Below are 14,638 nucleotides of genomic sequence, written 5' to 3' on the forward strand. Positions count from 1 at the left end.
GGGGACAGCCGAGGCCCTGCCCCGCGGCCGCGCAGTGGAACTACCCGGCTCACCTTGGACCAGTCCCCGGTCCTCCACGCGTAGCAGCCGGAGTAGTCCTCGCACACCTCCTCGGCTTTGGGCCTGGTGGACGCGTCGCACTTCCCCTGGGAGTTGGTGCAGGTCACCGTCCGCTTCTGCGTCCCTTTACCGCAGCTGGCAGAACACTGCAAAACACCACTCGGACACTGGACCTGGGCCGGTTCACTCGAGTCCCTCACCACCCCGAGGGCCCCACCACGCGCCAGACCCGTGCTCAGGAGGCAGGGACGAGGGGCCCGTGTTTCTGTCCTCAACACCTCCTGGGCTTCTTGTCGGTGTGACCCCTGGGCCCCTCCATGGCACTGGGGCTCACACCTCTGCTCTTCCTTGAACTAGGAGCTTGCTCCCCACTTCTCCTGACTTTCCGCTGCCTGACTCCACTCCACGCTCTGTCCCTTCTCGTGAACATCAAACACCGCCTGCTTAGCCTGTTTCTTGGCGGATCCCTGGCACAGCCCTTTGCCCAGCAGCCCACGGGCCTTTGGAGGGACCTGGAAGACGACGTTCAGTTTCCCTCTTGGCATTGGATCCAGGGATGGGGCCTGGGAGCCGAGGACAGGGGACAGTCACTGCCTTTCTCTTCCCCCTCGACATGGGTGCCTCGTTCTCCCACGAGAAATGTGAGCCCAAGTGTCTCCAGTTGAAGGGCGCAGCACCGGGCACAGGGGCACAACTGCATTTTTGAGCATGTCGTGGGGGACACAAGATTCCAAGGTCAGTGTTTGGAACGAAGCATTCCGCGCTGGACTGGGTGGCGCGTGGGCGAGACTGACCGGGGCGGACACGACGTCAGGAGGCTCAGGCGTGCGGAGCCGCACACACACACACAGAGACACAGGGGTGTCCATCAATCTTGTCCGATGGGTTCGTGTTCTCCCCATGGGACTCTTTCATCTCATGCTGATAGTTGATAATGTCAGGATTGGTTATTTTGGTAAAGAGGCATTTTTTTTTCCCCCTTAAGAAAAAATCTGAATGGAAAATTTATGGTTTTGATCTGATTAAAGCATAAATCTTGTTTGATCAAAAGCCAGGTGATTAAGGCCTGAAGGCTCATGGGAGGTGGGGGAGGGGAGAGAGACTGTAGGCTGCCCCCACCCCTCCAACAAGTATGCCCCTCCCCCCAAAAGGTACCTTCAATGTTTTTTCTTTTTTTAATCCTCACCTGAGGATATTTTTTCCATTTATCTTTAGATAGAGTGAAAAAGAGGGAGAGAGAGAGAGAGAGAGAGAAACATCGATATGAGAAAGACACTTTGATTGGCTGCCTCCCACACGACCGGACCAGGGCCAGGGATGAACCACAACTGAGGTACGTGCCCTTGACTGGAATCGAACCCGGAACTCTGCTCTGGGGGCCGACGCTCTAACTGCTGAGCCAAATCGGCCAGGGCAGTGCCTTGAATGTTAAACCTACAAACTTAAGCCTATTTAAAAAAAACACAAAAAACAAAAAGGTTAACTCTCTTCTTTTCTTAAAATATCATAACGGGAAGGTAAAACACACGGGTCTTTAAATGGATGCATGTCAAGATCCGCCTGAAAAATAAACAGTGTTAGAAGGACCAAGGGCAGACTTTTCATTCATTAAGAATGGGCTGAACACTCTCTTATTCAAAATAATTCCAACTGTTTGGCAATGAACAGGAACTTTAAAAATATTTTCCGCACTGAACAGTGTCTTGGATCTATAGCCTTCCTGACTTTCCTAGGGCACATCTGATGGAGGGCCTGGGGGAAGCTGGCCCTTAATGCAGCTATTTTTCTGTTTTACAGCCAAACAATCAAAATCATTACTGCAGAGTCAACGCAAAGCCTCGGAGGACGCGATTACCGAAGATAAAATGACGTCTGCATGATCCGTCCTCGAAATTAAAAACTTCAGGCTTCCCTGACCTCTTTCCAGAGCGCTTATGGCATGAGATTCAGAACCTGGACCAGCACAGCGACAGCTCTCTGTCCGGCATCTGCCCGCCTCTCGCCGCCCACAAAGCTGTCTCAGTGGAGCGAGGGCGTGCGAAGCCACCTTCCCATCTCATCACGCTACAGTCCAAGTGTCCCCAAGGACAGGGAGGGCAGTCCGATCTCTCTCTGTCTCTCTCTCTCCATCTACCCACCCATCTAGACTCACATGAGCATTCTCATAGGAAATGGGATCTAAAAGGACTGTGGTGTGGCCCCGGCTGGTTTGGCTCAGCAGTTAGAGTGTCGGCCCACAGACTAAAGGGCTGTAGGTTCGATCCCCGGCCCGGGTCAGGGTCATGTGGAAGGCAACCAATCGACGGGTCTCTCTCTTCCTCCCCAACCCTCCCTTCCACTCTCTGTACAAATCAATGGAAAACTGCCCTGGCCAGTTTGGCTCAGCGGTTATAGCATCGGCCCGTGGACCAGTGAGTTGTCTGATCTAGGGCACGGACCTCGGTTGTGGTTCGTCCCCGGCCCTGGTCGGGTCGTGCAGGAGGCAACCAGTCAATGTGGCTCTATCACATCGATGTTTCTCTCCATCTCTCACTCTCTCTCTCCTTACCACTCTATCTGATGATGAATGGGAAAAAATCCTTGAGTGAGGAATAAAAGAAAAAAAAAAATCAATGGAAAACTATCTTCAGGTGAAGATTAATAAATAAATAAATAGCCCTGGCCGGTTTGGCTCAGCAGTTAGAGCGTCGGCCTGCGGTCCAGAGAGACCCGGGTTCAGTTCCCGCATGTACCTCGGTTGCAGTTTGTCCCCAGCCCTGGATGGTCATGCGGGTGGCAGCCACTCGATGTGTCCCTTTCACGTTGATGTTTCTCTCTCTCTCTCTCTCTCCCTTCTACTCTATCTGAACTAAAAATGGAAAAATATCCTCTCGGGTGAGGACAAAAAAATAATAAATAAGAAAATAAATGGACTGGGGTACTTACTATCGAAAACCTCTCCATTAGCAATAACACACGACGCATGTTTTTTTTAGCCACGCCGTGATCTTGGATGGAGTTTACGAGTAAGTGCGCTAGAATGCAGCGCTGAGCTCATCCGGGGCGCTGGCGAGGACCGTGATGTACAAAGACGTGTCACAAACACGATGCGGGGAAGGGACCATGTTGGGGTCCCCGCGGACAAGGGCCAGAGGCCCCGGCACCCACCTGCGACCACTCGGACGCCTCCCAGATAGACAGACAGTCCTGGCCTTCACAGCTCTGCACCGGTGCCGGCCGGGGGCCCTGGCAGTAGAGGGGCCGCGTGGTGACGTGTGTGCCGTTCTGCAGCTGGTACACGCAGGTCACCTCCCGGTGCTGGATGCCCTTCTCACAGGTCGCCGAGCAGGGGCTCCACGGGCCTGCCACCCACCTGCCCGGAGGAGGGAAGACAGTCAGACAAGCGGGGGAGAAGCCAGCTCCCCCAGAGGGCCCTCCGCACAGACCCTGGGACCTGGGCCTGTGGAACGAGGGAGGAAGACGGACGCAGGGAACTTTACAGCAGACGGTGGAAATAATCCCCGTGGCTCAGAGGGGGCAGGAGGGCTGAGTGCTCAGTGGGCTTCTCGGCACGGACACCTTTCTGCGCACAACACTCCCACAGCAGACTGAGTTGTGGTCCCCAACGGGTCACTCCCCTTGTCGTGGGACTGCATCGCCCACGTGGCTCCATAGGGAGCGAGTGGGCGGGACGCTGGCCGTGTCCCAGCAGAAGCTCTGAGTGTGACTGTGTGGCCTGGCCATCCCTGGTGTCCTGCCTCTGCTGTACAAACAGCAGGTCCCGTGCAGGGGATGCTCCAACAGTGAGCACTGTAACACCACCTCAGCGGTCACGGGGCTGTTTGTCACCGCACCAAAGCTGACTGCTACAGCCCTTGACAAAGGACACCCAGGGCCAGGGGGTCCCAGCATTCTAGAGAGTGGGAGGCCCTCCTGAGTGGGGGCTGTCACTCCTGAGGACTCAGCTACCGAAGGCGGCCAGTTTAAAAGTGTTCCCTAAAACGTCACCCACCTGCCCAATGTTCCAGTGACCCCACTCTCTGAGTCCCTGTGGGTCTCCAGGCGTTGGAAAGAATCTGAGAAGTTTGGGACTCAGGATTCCGCAGGACACAAATGAAGCTTTGGATGCCCTTCTGGGGACACTAGGCAAGTCCCTCCTACTCCGGTCCCTGCACGAACCTCAAATACGCCTCGCTCCGCAGGGCTCAGCACCCGGCAGACGGGCTCCGCTCGGACGGCCCGCTATGATGACCATTCCGTCTGTCCTCCTTCTTCGGGACAGAGCCGAGTTCCAACAGCAGCCACAGCGGATCACCCACTGTTCAGAAATGTCTGCGTTCTCGCAGGCAGGGCCCTCTGAGTGGACACGGACGGCGCCCACCTCCCCCTCTCTCCACTTCCAGCTGAATAGCTCCTTCCCACCCCTGCTCGGAATATTCTAGGTTCTGACGACGGGGCAGTGGCCAAAACAAGCCCCGCCCCCTGAATCGCACCCTTCCAACAGCGGCGGGCAGGAAAGCAACGACCCACAGAAGTGGAACACAACCTGATAGAAGGAGCACCCAGAACAGCCAGGTCTCCAGGGTTCGAGGCTTGCTACCCGGCGAAGGTGAGGGCTGGAAGGACACAGGGGCACCTACGGGACCTGGTGCAACTGGACGTCAGAGCACAGTGCCGTTTACTGCACGCCCAGGAACTGGGAAGAAAACTACAGTCCCATTATTAAGAAAAAAAAAGTCTATTGCAATTATAACTTAAGCCTGATTTTTCTCTTTACTCGTGTCCCTTAAAAACCTTAAGAGCAACATTTATTAGCCAAGTTTGATTTAGCAGCTCTTCCTAAAAGCAGTAAAACTGTACTTCTCCAGGAAGCCACCATTAACACCTTGGGTTCGGGACGCCCATCCCCCTCCCTCTGGAGTCGGGAGGCCTCGGGTCTGTCCATACAGACCCAGCTCCTCTGTGCCTACGTTAAGTTCAGTCATTGTGACCAGGTACTTCCAGCGGCTCGGTCTTGACCAGAGACCTGTATTCTCTTTCTTTCAAATCATCACCTGAGGATACTTTTTTAGTGGATTTGTAGAGACAGAGGAAGAGGGAGGGAGAGAGAAAGAGAGAAACATCAATATGCGAGAAGAACGTGGAGTTGCCTCCTGTATGCGTCCCAACTGGGGATCAAACCTGCAACTCGGGTATGTGCTCTGACCAGGACTCGAACCTGCAACCTTTGGGTGTTCGGGATGGTGCTCCAGCCAACGGAGACACCCGGCCAGGGCCCTGTGTTCTTCTTCACTGCTGTCGTGGAGAACTGCCATCAGCTCGGAGTAGCTCAAAACGATACTGATCTTCCACTTCGGAGGTGGCAAAGCTGACACGGGTCTCACCAGGCTGAAAGCAAGGTGTTGGCAGGGGGGGCTCTTCCGAACCCTCCGGAAGCTGCGTCCTCTTGCCTTCTCCAGCTTCAAGACGCTGCCCGACTCACCGGCTGGTGGGCCGTCCACCCCTCTGCAGAGCCAGCCACGTCGGCGAGTCCTTCTCCCACAAAATCACGCTTGTGACTCCGCTGCACCATCAGGTAAGCCCAGGAGAGCCTCTCGGGTAAGGCCAGATGGTTGGAAACCCGCGTGAGTTTGCTCCGGCTGCCGGAAAAGTACCACGACCTGGGTGTCTGAAAACCACAGGGAGTGTCCGCTCACAGAGGTCAAAGTGTCACAGGGGTGGTTTCTTCTGAGGGCTCTGAGTCTCTTCCGCGCCTCCCTCCCTGGTCCTGGTGACAGCCGGCAGTCTCTGGGGTTCCCTGGCTTGTAGGTACGTTGCTCCGATCTCTGTCTCTGTCTTCACGAGACCATCTTATAAGGACACTCGTCAGAGTGGATGGGGGGCTTCTGTATGACCTCATCTTAACGAATGACCTCTGCATTGACCCCGTTTCCAAACAAGGTCACACTCTGAGATGCTGAGGCTCAGGCCTTTGACGTGTTTTATTATTATTATTATATTTTTTAATCCTCACCTGAGGATATTTTTCTATTTATCTTCAGATAGGGTGGGAGGGAGGGAGAGAGAGTGAGAGAGAGAAACATCGACGTGAGAGGGACGCATCGATTGGCTGCCTCCTGCAGGACACTGGCCAGGGCCAGGGACCCATGCAACCAAGGTCCGCGCCCTTGACCGGAATCGAACCCGCGACTCTTTGGTCCGAGGGCTGACGCTCTAACCGCCGAGCCAAACCGGCCAGGGCCGGCCTTCACCATCTTTTAGGGAGGACGCAATTCAACCCATCGTACAACCTCCGTTCCATCTTCAACCCGAACTTCCCTTTGACATGCAGCCTGAGAGTTTCACAAACGCCAAGGATGAGGACACAGGCGTCCCTGGGGGCCGTCATGTTGCCAACCACAGACCCATCCCGTCCACTGTTCCGACACATTTCAACGACTCTTCAAAATCCAGTTTCTATTCAAATCTCAATTTGGCCGAGATGTAAACGGGCCAAGGGCTAGGGGAACATGCCGAGACGTGACTTAGTTGTCACAAAGAAACACTGGCGTCTTCGGATCGCATTCTTCCACGCCAGTTGTTTTACGCTGGAGAGAAAGCGAACCCCAGGTCTAGATAACCAGAAAGGGAACCCCGCTGTAGCCAGCTCTTTCCGACAAGCTGGACTGTGCAAAGCGGTGTGAGATGCTGTATTCCGACGCGACAGTGCCCAGGCGACAGCCGCCCCGTCTGTGGGGTCAGGGCCAAGTCCATCCATCCCCACAGCACGTCCGTAGGAAGATCTGGTGCCGGCGGAGCCCTCAGCTGTGCCCATCTGTGTGCCAGGAAGTCCCCACATTAGCGAAATGAACCAAAGGAAACAGGATGCATGTGTGTAATTTTCTGAGCATCTGCAAATTCCAGGCATAGCATCCAATAAGCCACATGTCAAATATCACAACATAAAAAAGGGTGGGAAGCAGCCCCGAAGTCCCAGGAGCTCCGGGGGAAAGTTGAAGAGAGCACAGCGCCGGGGAAGGTTCCTTTTGTTTAACCTCAGCTTCTCCGTCCCCCACACACGTGGGGGCCACCTGTGCGCCAAGCTGGGAACCAAGGGCCGGGGCTGGGCTCGGTGGCCTCACCCTCCTGAGGCCCAGGCAAGTGTGTGGCCCTTAGGAGCCAGGGGAACATATCAGCAGAGAATTTCTTTAGCATCTGATAAGTGCTGTGCAGCAAAGGAAGCCCGAGTTAGGTCCTGCAGGACAGGGGGACGTTGGCCAACCCCAGCGGCAGCGCAGAGCCCTGATGCAGAGAGCCCGCCCACGGAGCCCCGGAGAGCGAGCGAGGTGCAGCTGCTGGGCTGGGCGTGGCCAGTCCTCAGCCCTGAAGGACAGCTGGAGGGGCCTGCCTGTGTGTCTCCAATAACCACGCATTCTGGGGCAGGATGAGGGCTTTCATCAAGTCTGCGGTGGAGAGACAGAAAACAGGTCCTGCCATGATCCTATGAAAGGGTGGTGTTGACAGAGCTTGGGGTACAGGGGGTCAGGAAGACAAAGGAAGCTAGGGTCCAGGTCAGGACTCTGCCAGGCCAATGGACACCCGCAGTCCTCGGCTGTGGGGGGAGGGGAACGCCGGGAGAGGAGCCAGCTGGGGCAGGAGGGTCGGATCGAGGGGGCTCCGGCCCGAGTGGTGTTGGGAAGGTTTGCAGGTGCAGTTTCAGAGCTCAGGGTGTGGTCTGGGGCGGGGTCACAGGGCTGGCAGAGAACAAGGGTAAAGAACTCACCCCGGGGCTCACACCGGGAGAAAAGAGGATGGGGTGTAAGCACCTGGGCTCGGATCAGGAACGGAGGTGCTGGAGGAGACAGAGAAGGGGCGACCAGCAAGGCTCGGGAGGCGGAAGGACCCGGCAAGGGCCGCAGGAGAGGCTGGTTGGACGAGGCCTGCCAAGCATTCCCTGGATCCAGGGACAGGGACAGGGACCTTGCTGACCTGAAGGGACTCGGGGAGAAGGGGGGGCCAGTGCTGTGAGGGCCAAGCTGAAGGAGGGTGAAGGAGAGGGACTTTGTGGAAGAACCATTTCAATAGTTTCTTCAGATATAATCCACATGCCCTACATGTACATGGCAAGAGTACAATTCAATATATTCACAGAGTTACGAAACCCCCATGACGACCCATTTGAGAACACGTTCGTTACCCCCAAAAGGAACCCCACACCCCTGGCTGTCACCTCCCAGTACCCGCCACCCATCGCTCTCAGCCCCCGGCCAGCGCTGCCCTGTTTCCTGTATCCACAGACTGGCCTCGGTGGATGCGCGTGGTTCCTCGGGGCTGGGTTTGCCACTTCGCAGTTTCTGTGGAGTAGGGAGCAGTCCCGTGGATAGACGGGCGCTCAGCAGGTCTTCAGGTGCTTCCGAACGGTGGTTGTTGCACGATTTCGTCGTAACTGTGATGGGGTCGTGGGAGGAGGTGAGCCCAGCGTTGACCGACTCGGCCCTCTTGACCGGAGGTCACTTAGCATGTCGTCTTTAAGGGTCATCCATGTTGTAGCATGAGGCGGCACTTCCTTCTTCTGGAAGAACATCCGACGGTGTGGACGGAGCACATTCTATTCATCAGCCCACTCTGGGCTCTTAGGAGTATAACGCTACAATGGACACCCGGGTGACGTCCCAAGGAGCGAAGATGCTGGACCACATGCTGACTCCGTGCTCAGCGACCTGAGGGACAGCTGTTTTCCAAGTAGCCGCACATCCTGCGTTCCCACAGGGCCACGCAGGTCCAAATTCTCCGTCCCCAGACCTAGCTCTGCTGTCTCCCTTCCCGGCTGTCGCCAGCCTAAGGGGTGTGAAATGGGAAGAAAACAGCGACGGGGCAGGGAAAGGGGCTGGCCGGGGAGGGGCCCAAGGGGCTTCCGATGGCTCTGCACTACGTTATTCCTCAAAAGATGTGAAGTAAAGTCCAACCGCTGAGGTTTGTTCAAACGGGCGGTTCGGACGCGGGTGTTTTAGTTCATCTGTTTTTCTGTAGGTATGAAACATTTTATAGGAAAAGTCCTCACACAGGTCAGCGTCCGGCCCGTACATACAGAGTCAGGTCCTGGACTGGCTGTCGCCACAGAGTGATGGTGACTGTGGTCCACTGAGAACACAGGGCCAGTTTCGGGGGCAGCCGTGGGTTCCGGCCCCCTGCTGCCTGGTGGGTCACCTGTTTCCACATCTTCCCTTTTAAAAGTAAAGCTGAGCCCTGGCCGGTTTGGCTCAGCGGTTGGAGTGTCAGCCTGCGGTCCGGAGAGACCTGGGTTCGGTTCCCGCTAAAGGCATGTACCTCGGTTGCAGTGTGGCCCCGGCCGTGGTTGGTCGTGCGGTGGCAGCCACTCGATGTGTCCCTTTCACATCGATGTTTCTCTCTCTCTCTCACTCCCACTCTGTCTGTACCTTCACATCGATGTCTCTCTCTCTCTCTGTTCCTCTCTCTCCCTCCTGCTCTATATGAACAAAAAATGGAAAAATGTCCTCGGGTGAGGATAAAAATAAATAAATAAATAAAAAATAAAAAGTAAAGCTGAAAACCCAGAGTCTTGGTGCAACGTCCCGATTTTAAAATGTTGGAAATGATCTCTGAACACCTGAGACACCTGTGTGGGCCCAGCCCGGTCTGCTGTGGGTTCAGCCCCGGCCTCCAGTCCGGGACGTCACACTTCAGTGTTCGGAGGGGGCCACTGTGCCGGGAACGAACCTGAGCCCAAGTGGCCACGTGTGTTTCCCGCTGACTCTCAGCTAAAGAGGCCACTTGGCACCGTTGCTCACCACCTGGGCACTTGGTCACTGCTGTCTCCTTTGCGTTGGTCCCCATGCTTCTGTTGCACACACACGTGTGCACACACACCCCCTACACACGTGTGTGCACACTAGCTTGTGTTTTGGTTGCCTTAATAGATGAGTCCCAAACATTTTGTCCGAAAACAATTAGAAAGACCGCTCCAGGTTAATAATGCGGCACGTTCTCCCGAGACACCTGTGTGAGCGGAGCCGGTCTGCAACGAACCCCGACGTCCTGACCCACGCCGGCCGCAGAGAACACCCAGAGCCCTAATGAGCACCAGCAGGGACCCCTGCCCGGCTGCCCAGCCCCAGAAAATGATTCAAGATGAAACTGTGCCGCAGACCGACCTCCCCAACACTCCACCCGCAACCGCAGGCCCACTTCGGCGACGAAGATGCTTAGAATTTCACAACAGCCCTCGAAAGTGTTCCTGGGGGAGTTCTCCAGAGCCAGAGCGAGCCCGCTTCTGGAGAAGGGAGCGGAGGACAAGGCCTGGCCCGCTGTCCCCAGAGGGCAGAGGCCGGGCTCCGAGATGACCCGCCTGGAGAACTGGCTGAGTGCGCCCCGAGCTCGCCGTCCCACGAGGCTGCCGGCACTTGGCTCTGCGAGGGGTTTGCAGTCCTGCCCGCTTCCCCACCCACGGCTACCTTTAGGGACAAGCCTCCCATTTGCTCCTTGAACCCCGCCTGCCAGGGCACGCCCTGAGTCCCCAGAGCAGACGGGAGCCAGCCAGCCCCCCGACAACAACCTCCCAGGTGATGCTGGTGGTCTATTTTGAACCCGTGGTGCCCCCTAACATGCTGGGCTTTGGAAGTGGGGGCCCTGCTGGCCGTGGCTGGTAAGGGATCATGTCCCCTGTGAACTTATAATGTCTCAGGGGTGACAAACATCCGGGCCCGAGAGAGCTAGCGACACAGGACCCTCGCCCTGCTCAGTGGCGGGCGCTGCGGTGTCTGCCTGCTTGCACGGACTAAAATGACAAGGGCGCCCAGTGAGCACCGCTTGGCCTCACGGTCCCGAGTTCACACACAGCCTGACGCTGACAGCCACTCCGCTGACCTTTCCTGCCCCCTCGTCCCCAGAGCTGGGAGCCGTTGCCACCGGCCTTCTAGCTCATCCGTGGCCCCTGCCTTACTTCTGTGTCTCTCGGCCCTGTCCGTGGGCCAGTTTGGCTCTTTTGCTCTTATGGCTCATCTTTATTTAATATTTTTGGCAGCCCTGAACCTATGCCGTGGTTTCCACGGGTACCTTGATGCAGGGGACACGACCTCCACCCCGGGAGCCCCAGGTCTGAGAGGCGGACAGCCCAGAGCACAGCAGGAGCCCACCTCGCCGCTGGTTCTGGGTGGCTGAGGTCACAAACCGTTCCGTTCCCCCCACTGCTGAAGTCCAGGGGCCCTCGTTTTCCAGAGATGAGCCATGCAGGGTCAGGTCCGGAGGTAAGCTGGGACTGTCCCGAGCCACGCCCACGCAGAAGGCTCTCAAATCTGCCTTCGTTCCCCTCGCCGTGGCCACTCCTGGCTGGGGCGCCAGCAGCCTCCCAGCTGGCTCCCCACGTGATTGCTTTCCCCTCCCAAGTCATCTGTGTGCTTCTATCGCAGCCTCAGTCATGCAACATTCTTCCTCCGGAACCTTCGATGGCTCCCTCGTGCTTCCTGTCCTCCCCGCCCTGGGCCTGGCATTCAAGGCCCCGTCTGGTCATTTAGTCGTTCCTTCAGCCCATGCTCGTCCGTAATTCAACCAAGGACTGCAGACGTTGTCGGGAATGTATGCAAGCAAATAAAATTAAGACTCTGGGCCCTGCCCGGTTTGGCTCAGCAGTGAGCACGTCGGCCTATGGACCAGAGGGTTTGATTCCGGTCAAGGGCACGTACTTCAGCTGCGGTTTGTCCCAGGCGCTGGTTGGGGTCGTACAGGAGGCAACTGGTTGATGTGTCTCTCTCATGTCAATGTTTCTCTCTCCCTCCCTCCCATTCTATCTGAAGATAAACAGAAAAATGTCCTCGGGTGAGGATTAAAAATAAACAAATAAACAAACAAAGACCCTGAACTAAGTAAAAGGATAATCAGGATAGATTGTGGCGTTTGCTATTTCGTCACCCGGAGATGAGACACTGCTCCCCCTGCCTGGTACACCCCCCTTTCCCTCCCTGGGCTGATCTCAAGGGCCTGCCCCCCAGGAGCTCCTCAGTAGGTCCCCGGTGTGCCCTCCCCACGTCTGGCTCTCCTGCGACTCCCCTTGTCCGAGTGGCAGTTTCTCCCAGACCATCCTCACCTCGCTCCAGCCCAGAGCCTCCCAGGAGGCTCACAGGTAAAGTCTCCGATGCCCTTGCCCCCTAGTCTTCCCCGGCTTCCATTTGTCCATCTGTGACACGCGACTTACTGGTTTCTGGGCCAACACCCGATCATACATGGCATTGTTATCACCTGCGTATCCCCTTCTGGCTCAACCAGGTGCTGCGCCCCTCCCCCCCACATCAGCTTTGCCCCGTCCTTCCCAGCCTGCACGCCTCCTCCTCGGGGTGGGGTGCACGGAGGCAGCGTGTTCTGAATACACCCCAAGCCCCGGCTCCGGCACGCTGGAGCGATACTGCATATTAACACTGCGGGCTAATAAAACCACGAGGAGTTCCCTATAAAAAGTTACAGTGGATACATCCACAGTAAAGTATTCATGCCCTTTAGTGCACTTCCCAGAACGATTCAAGCATCCCAACCACACGGTGTCACAGCAGATGTTCGGCAGATGTTCCTCGGGCAAGCGAATGAGAGACAATAATTAGTCTCCATTAAGTTCCCAATAAATTATGGAGCGGGGACCTTTGGCCACTCGGCCCTGAGTAGCTTGCTGGGCCAGAGTCAGCGAACCTCATCCAAACCTATTTAGAAACTTGGGGTAATTCACGTTCAGAGTCAACTGCACAGTCTTGGCAGGGGAGGAAATAATGAATACCATAACCACTGTCGATTGGAAATAATAATTTGTTAATAATTTTAATAGCTAACAAGCTACAGAAACCATGTCCATGAGTCCTCCAAGCAGAAAGGGAAGAAATCCATCTTATTTCTGGCCTTCGTAGGTCCAGGGTATTGAGTCACCCTGCATGCCTTTCAGATTTTGATTCAAAAAAGTATTGTGTCGGAACGAGCTATTTTCGCTAGAACACTGCCTCTCCTCCTTGATGTTAAGAACGATTTCCTGTGTATCTATTAAGCAAAGGTGTTTCCTTCTGATTGGGCTTGAAGGACTTCCCAGCAAGAGGGACACAGGACCCTGGCCACCTTCCACTCCACCTTCAAGAACCTCAGAGAAGAGACTTCTTTCTACATCTCGTTGCTTTGAGTTTTGTGAAATCTTTTCCCTCCTCCTCCAGTGTTGCATGTTGTCCGTTTCTGCTCTGAGGTGAACAGAAGAACATTTTATTCAGAGAACTGTGGAGGCCATCAAATATGCAGAGTCCAGCCCCGTCTCTCCTCCATCCCCAAAGGCCTGGCCACACTTTGCCGTGGACGAGCCTTCAAGTGCTGGATTTCGTCCCAGCTCTGGTGTAGAACAGTTTCTCGAAAGAGCCTTGTGGTTGCTGGGGATCCAACAGGCATTTTTTAAAAATCTGATCCCATGGCTGTTCATGAAGAAAACGGAGAGGTGTCGTGAAGCCTCCTAGAACGACCTCTGTGCTGGACTCCAGGGAATCTGTCTGTACGTTCACCATTTTAGCAATGTATTCGATCGCCGTATTTTTTGCTTACTTAGTAGAAATGCTAAGTATCATTCATACACACTGTAGAAAACACAAAACAAGAGAACCAAAGAGAACACACACGCTCCTTATCTTTTTCGCCCCTAAACATGGTTTCTTCAGCCCTGAAGTCTTACTGTAAATAAATCACTCTCTATTTTGCTCACTTCACTCTTGTAGCAGAAGCAAGTCCTACGTGATCGAAAACCTTTTCTCCGGGCTAATTTTTTAAAGCTTGCGTAACACTCCGGCGTGGAGATGGAGCCAAATTACTCAACGCGCGCACGGTTGTTGGCCGTTTGGGTGGTTGCCAATGTTGTCCATGTTTTGGATGGTTTCCAAAGGGAAGAAACCGAAGCCCTGGATGAGTCCGAGGTGATGAGTGATGCATTCAGAAGACCAGAAAGACTGCTCGGATCTGTGCATGACAGGGAGCTCATTACACTGTGCCCGGTGCTGTAGGCTACGCTAGCCTGTTCTCTAGATGGTGATGCGTTCAGGGTGGAAAGGCACAGAGGCAAGAAGGTCTCTCTTGAGTCTTCCAGTGCACACAGCCTTTCAACTGTTCTTCATGAGGCAGCAGTAGCCAGCCTCTCACCCGTAACCCTCCTCTCCTGCTGTGCGCACACCCAGCTGGCCAGAGTTTTGTTAGCATTCGGCCTCGACGAATACGTGCTCCCGTTATAACCCGACCAGCTTCAAGTCAATAAGAGGGAGGATGAAACAAACTGGACCCTTCCATGGGCAGATGTTACATGCCTGCGTCTTCTCGTGATCCCCGAATGGATGAGGAACAGGAGGCTCCTGGGAAGTCACTTGCTCAGGGTCACACAGCAAGGGGCGGGGGGGGGGGCTCTCCCACACACTCCACCCAGCCCAGGCGTGACTGCGTCCTGGGGCTATGATATACCTGCACAAATTCTAGGAGGACATTTGTCCCGTGTCCCCAGACACAGGCTCTTCCCAAAGGTCTCAAGCTTTGTCTCCGTCGGTCAGCCCCACCCAAAGGACTCTCTGAAAAACAGGATCCTGGAACCTCTTTATCTGAGGTGAGC

General features: G+C 55.4%; 1 protein-coding gene across 1 annotated transcript in view; it reads right to left on the reverse strand.

Annotated features, from left to right (window-relative positions):
- ADAMTS17 (ADAM metallopeptidase with thrombospondin type 1 motif 17) overlaps positions 1 to 14,638 on the reverse strand; it is a 213,310-nt gene that overhangs the window by 13,252 nt on the left and 185,420 nt on the right. Inside the window, exons 19-20 of the mRNA XM_036278118.1 lie at positions 3,208 to 3,412; positions 54 to 206 (exon numbers count right to left, since the gene is read on the reverse strand). Of these exons, the coding sequence (XP_036134011.1) occupies positions 54 to 206; positions 3,208 to 3,412 (358 nt within the window). The remainder of the gene's footprint in view (positions 1 to 53; positions 207 to 3,207; positions 3,413 to 14,638) is intronic.

Source organism: Molossus molossus, unplaced genomic scaffold (genome assembly GCF_014108415.1).
Source record: "Molossus molossus isolate mMolMol1 unplaced genomic scaffold, mMolMol1.p scaffold_m16_p_24, whole genome shotgun sequence".
Taxonomy (NCBI): Eukaryota; Metazoa; Chordata; class Mammalia; order Chiroptera; family Molossidae; genus Molossus; species Molossus molossus.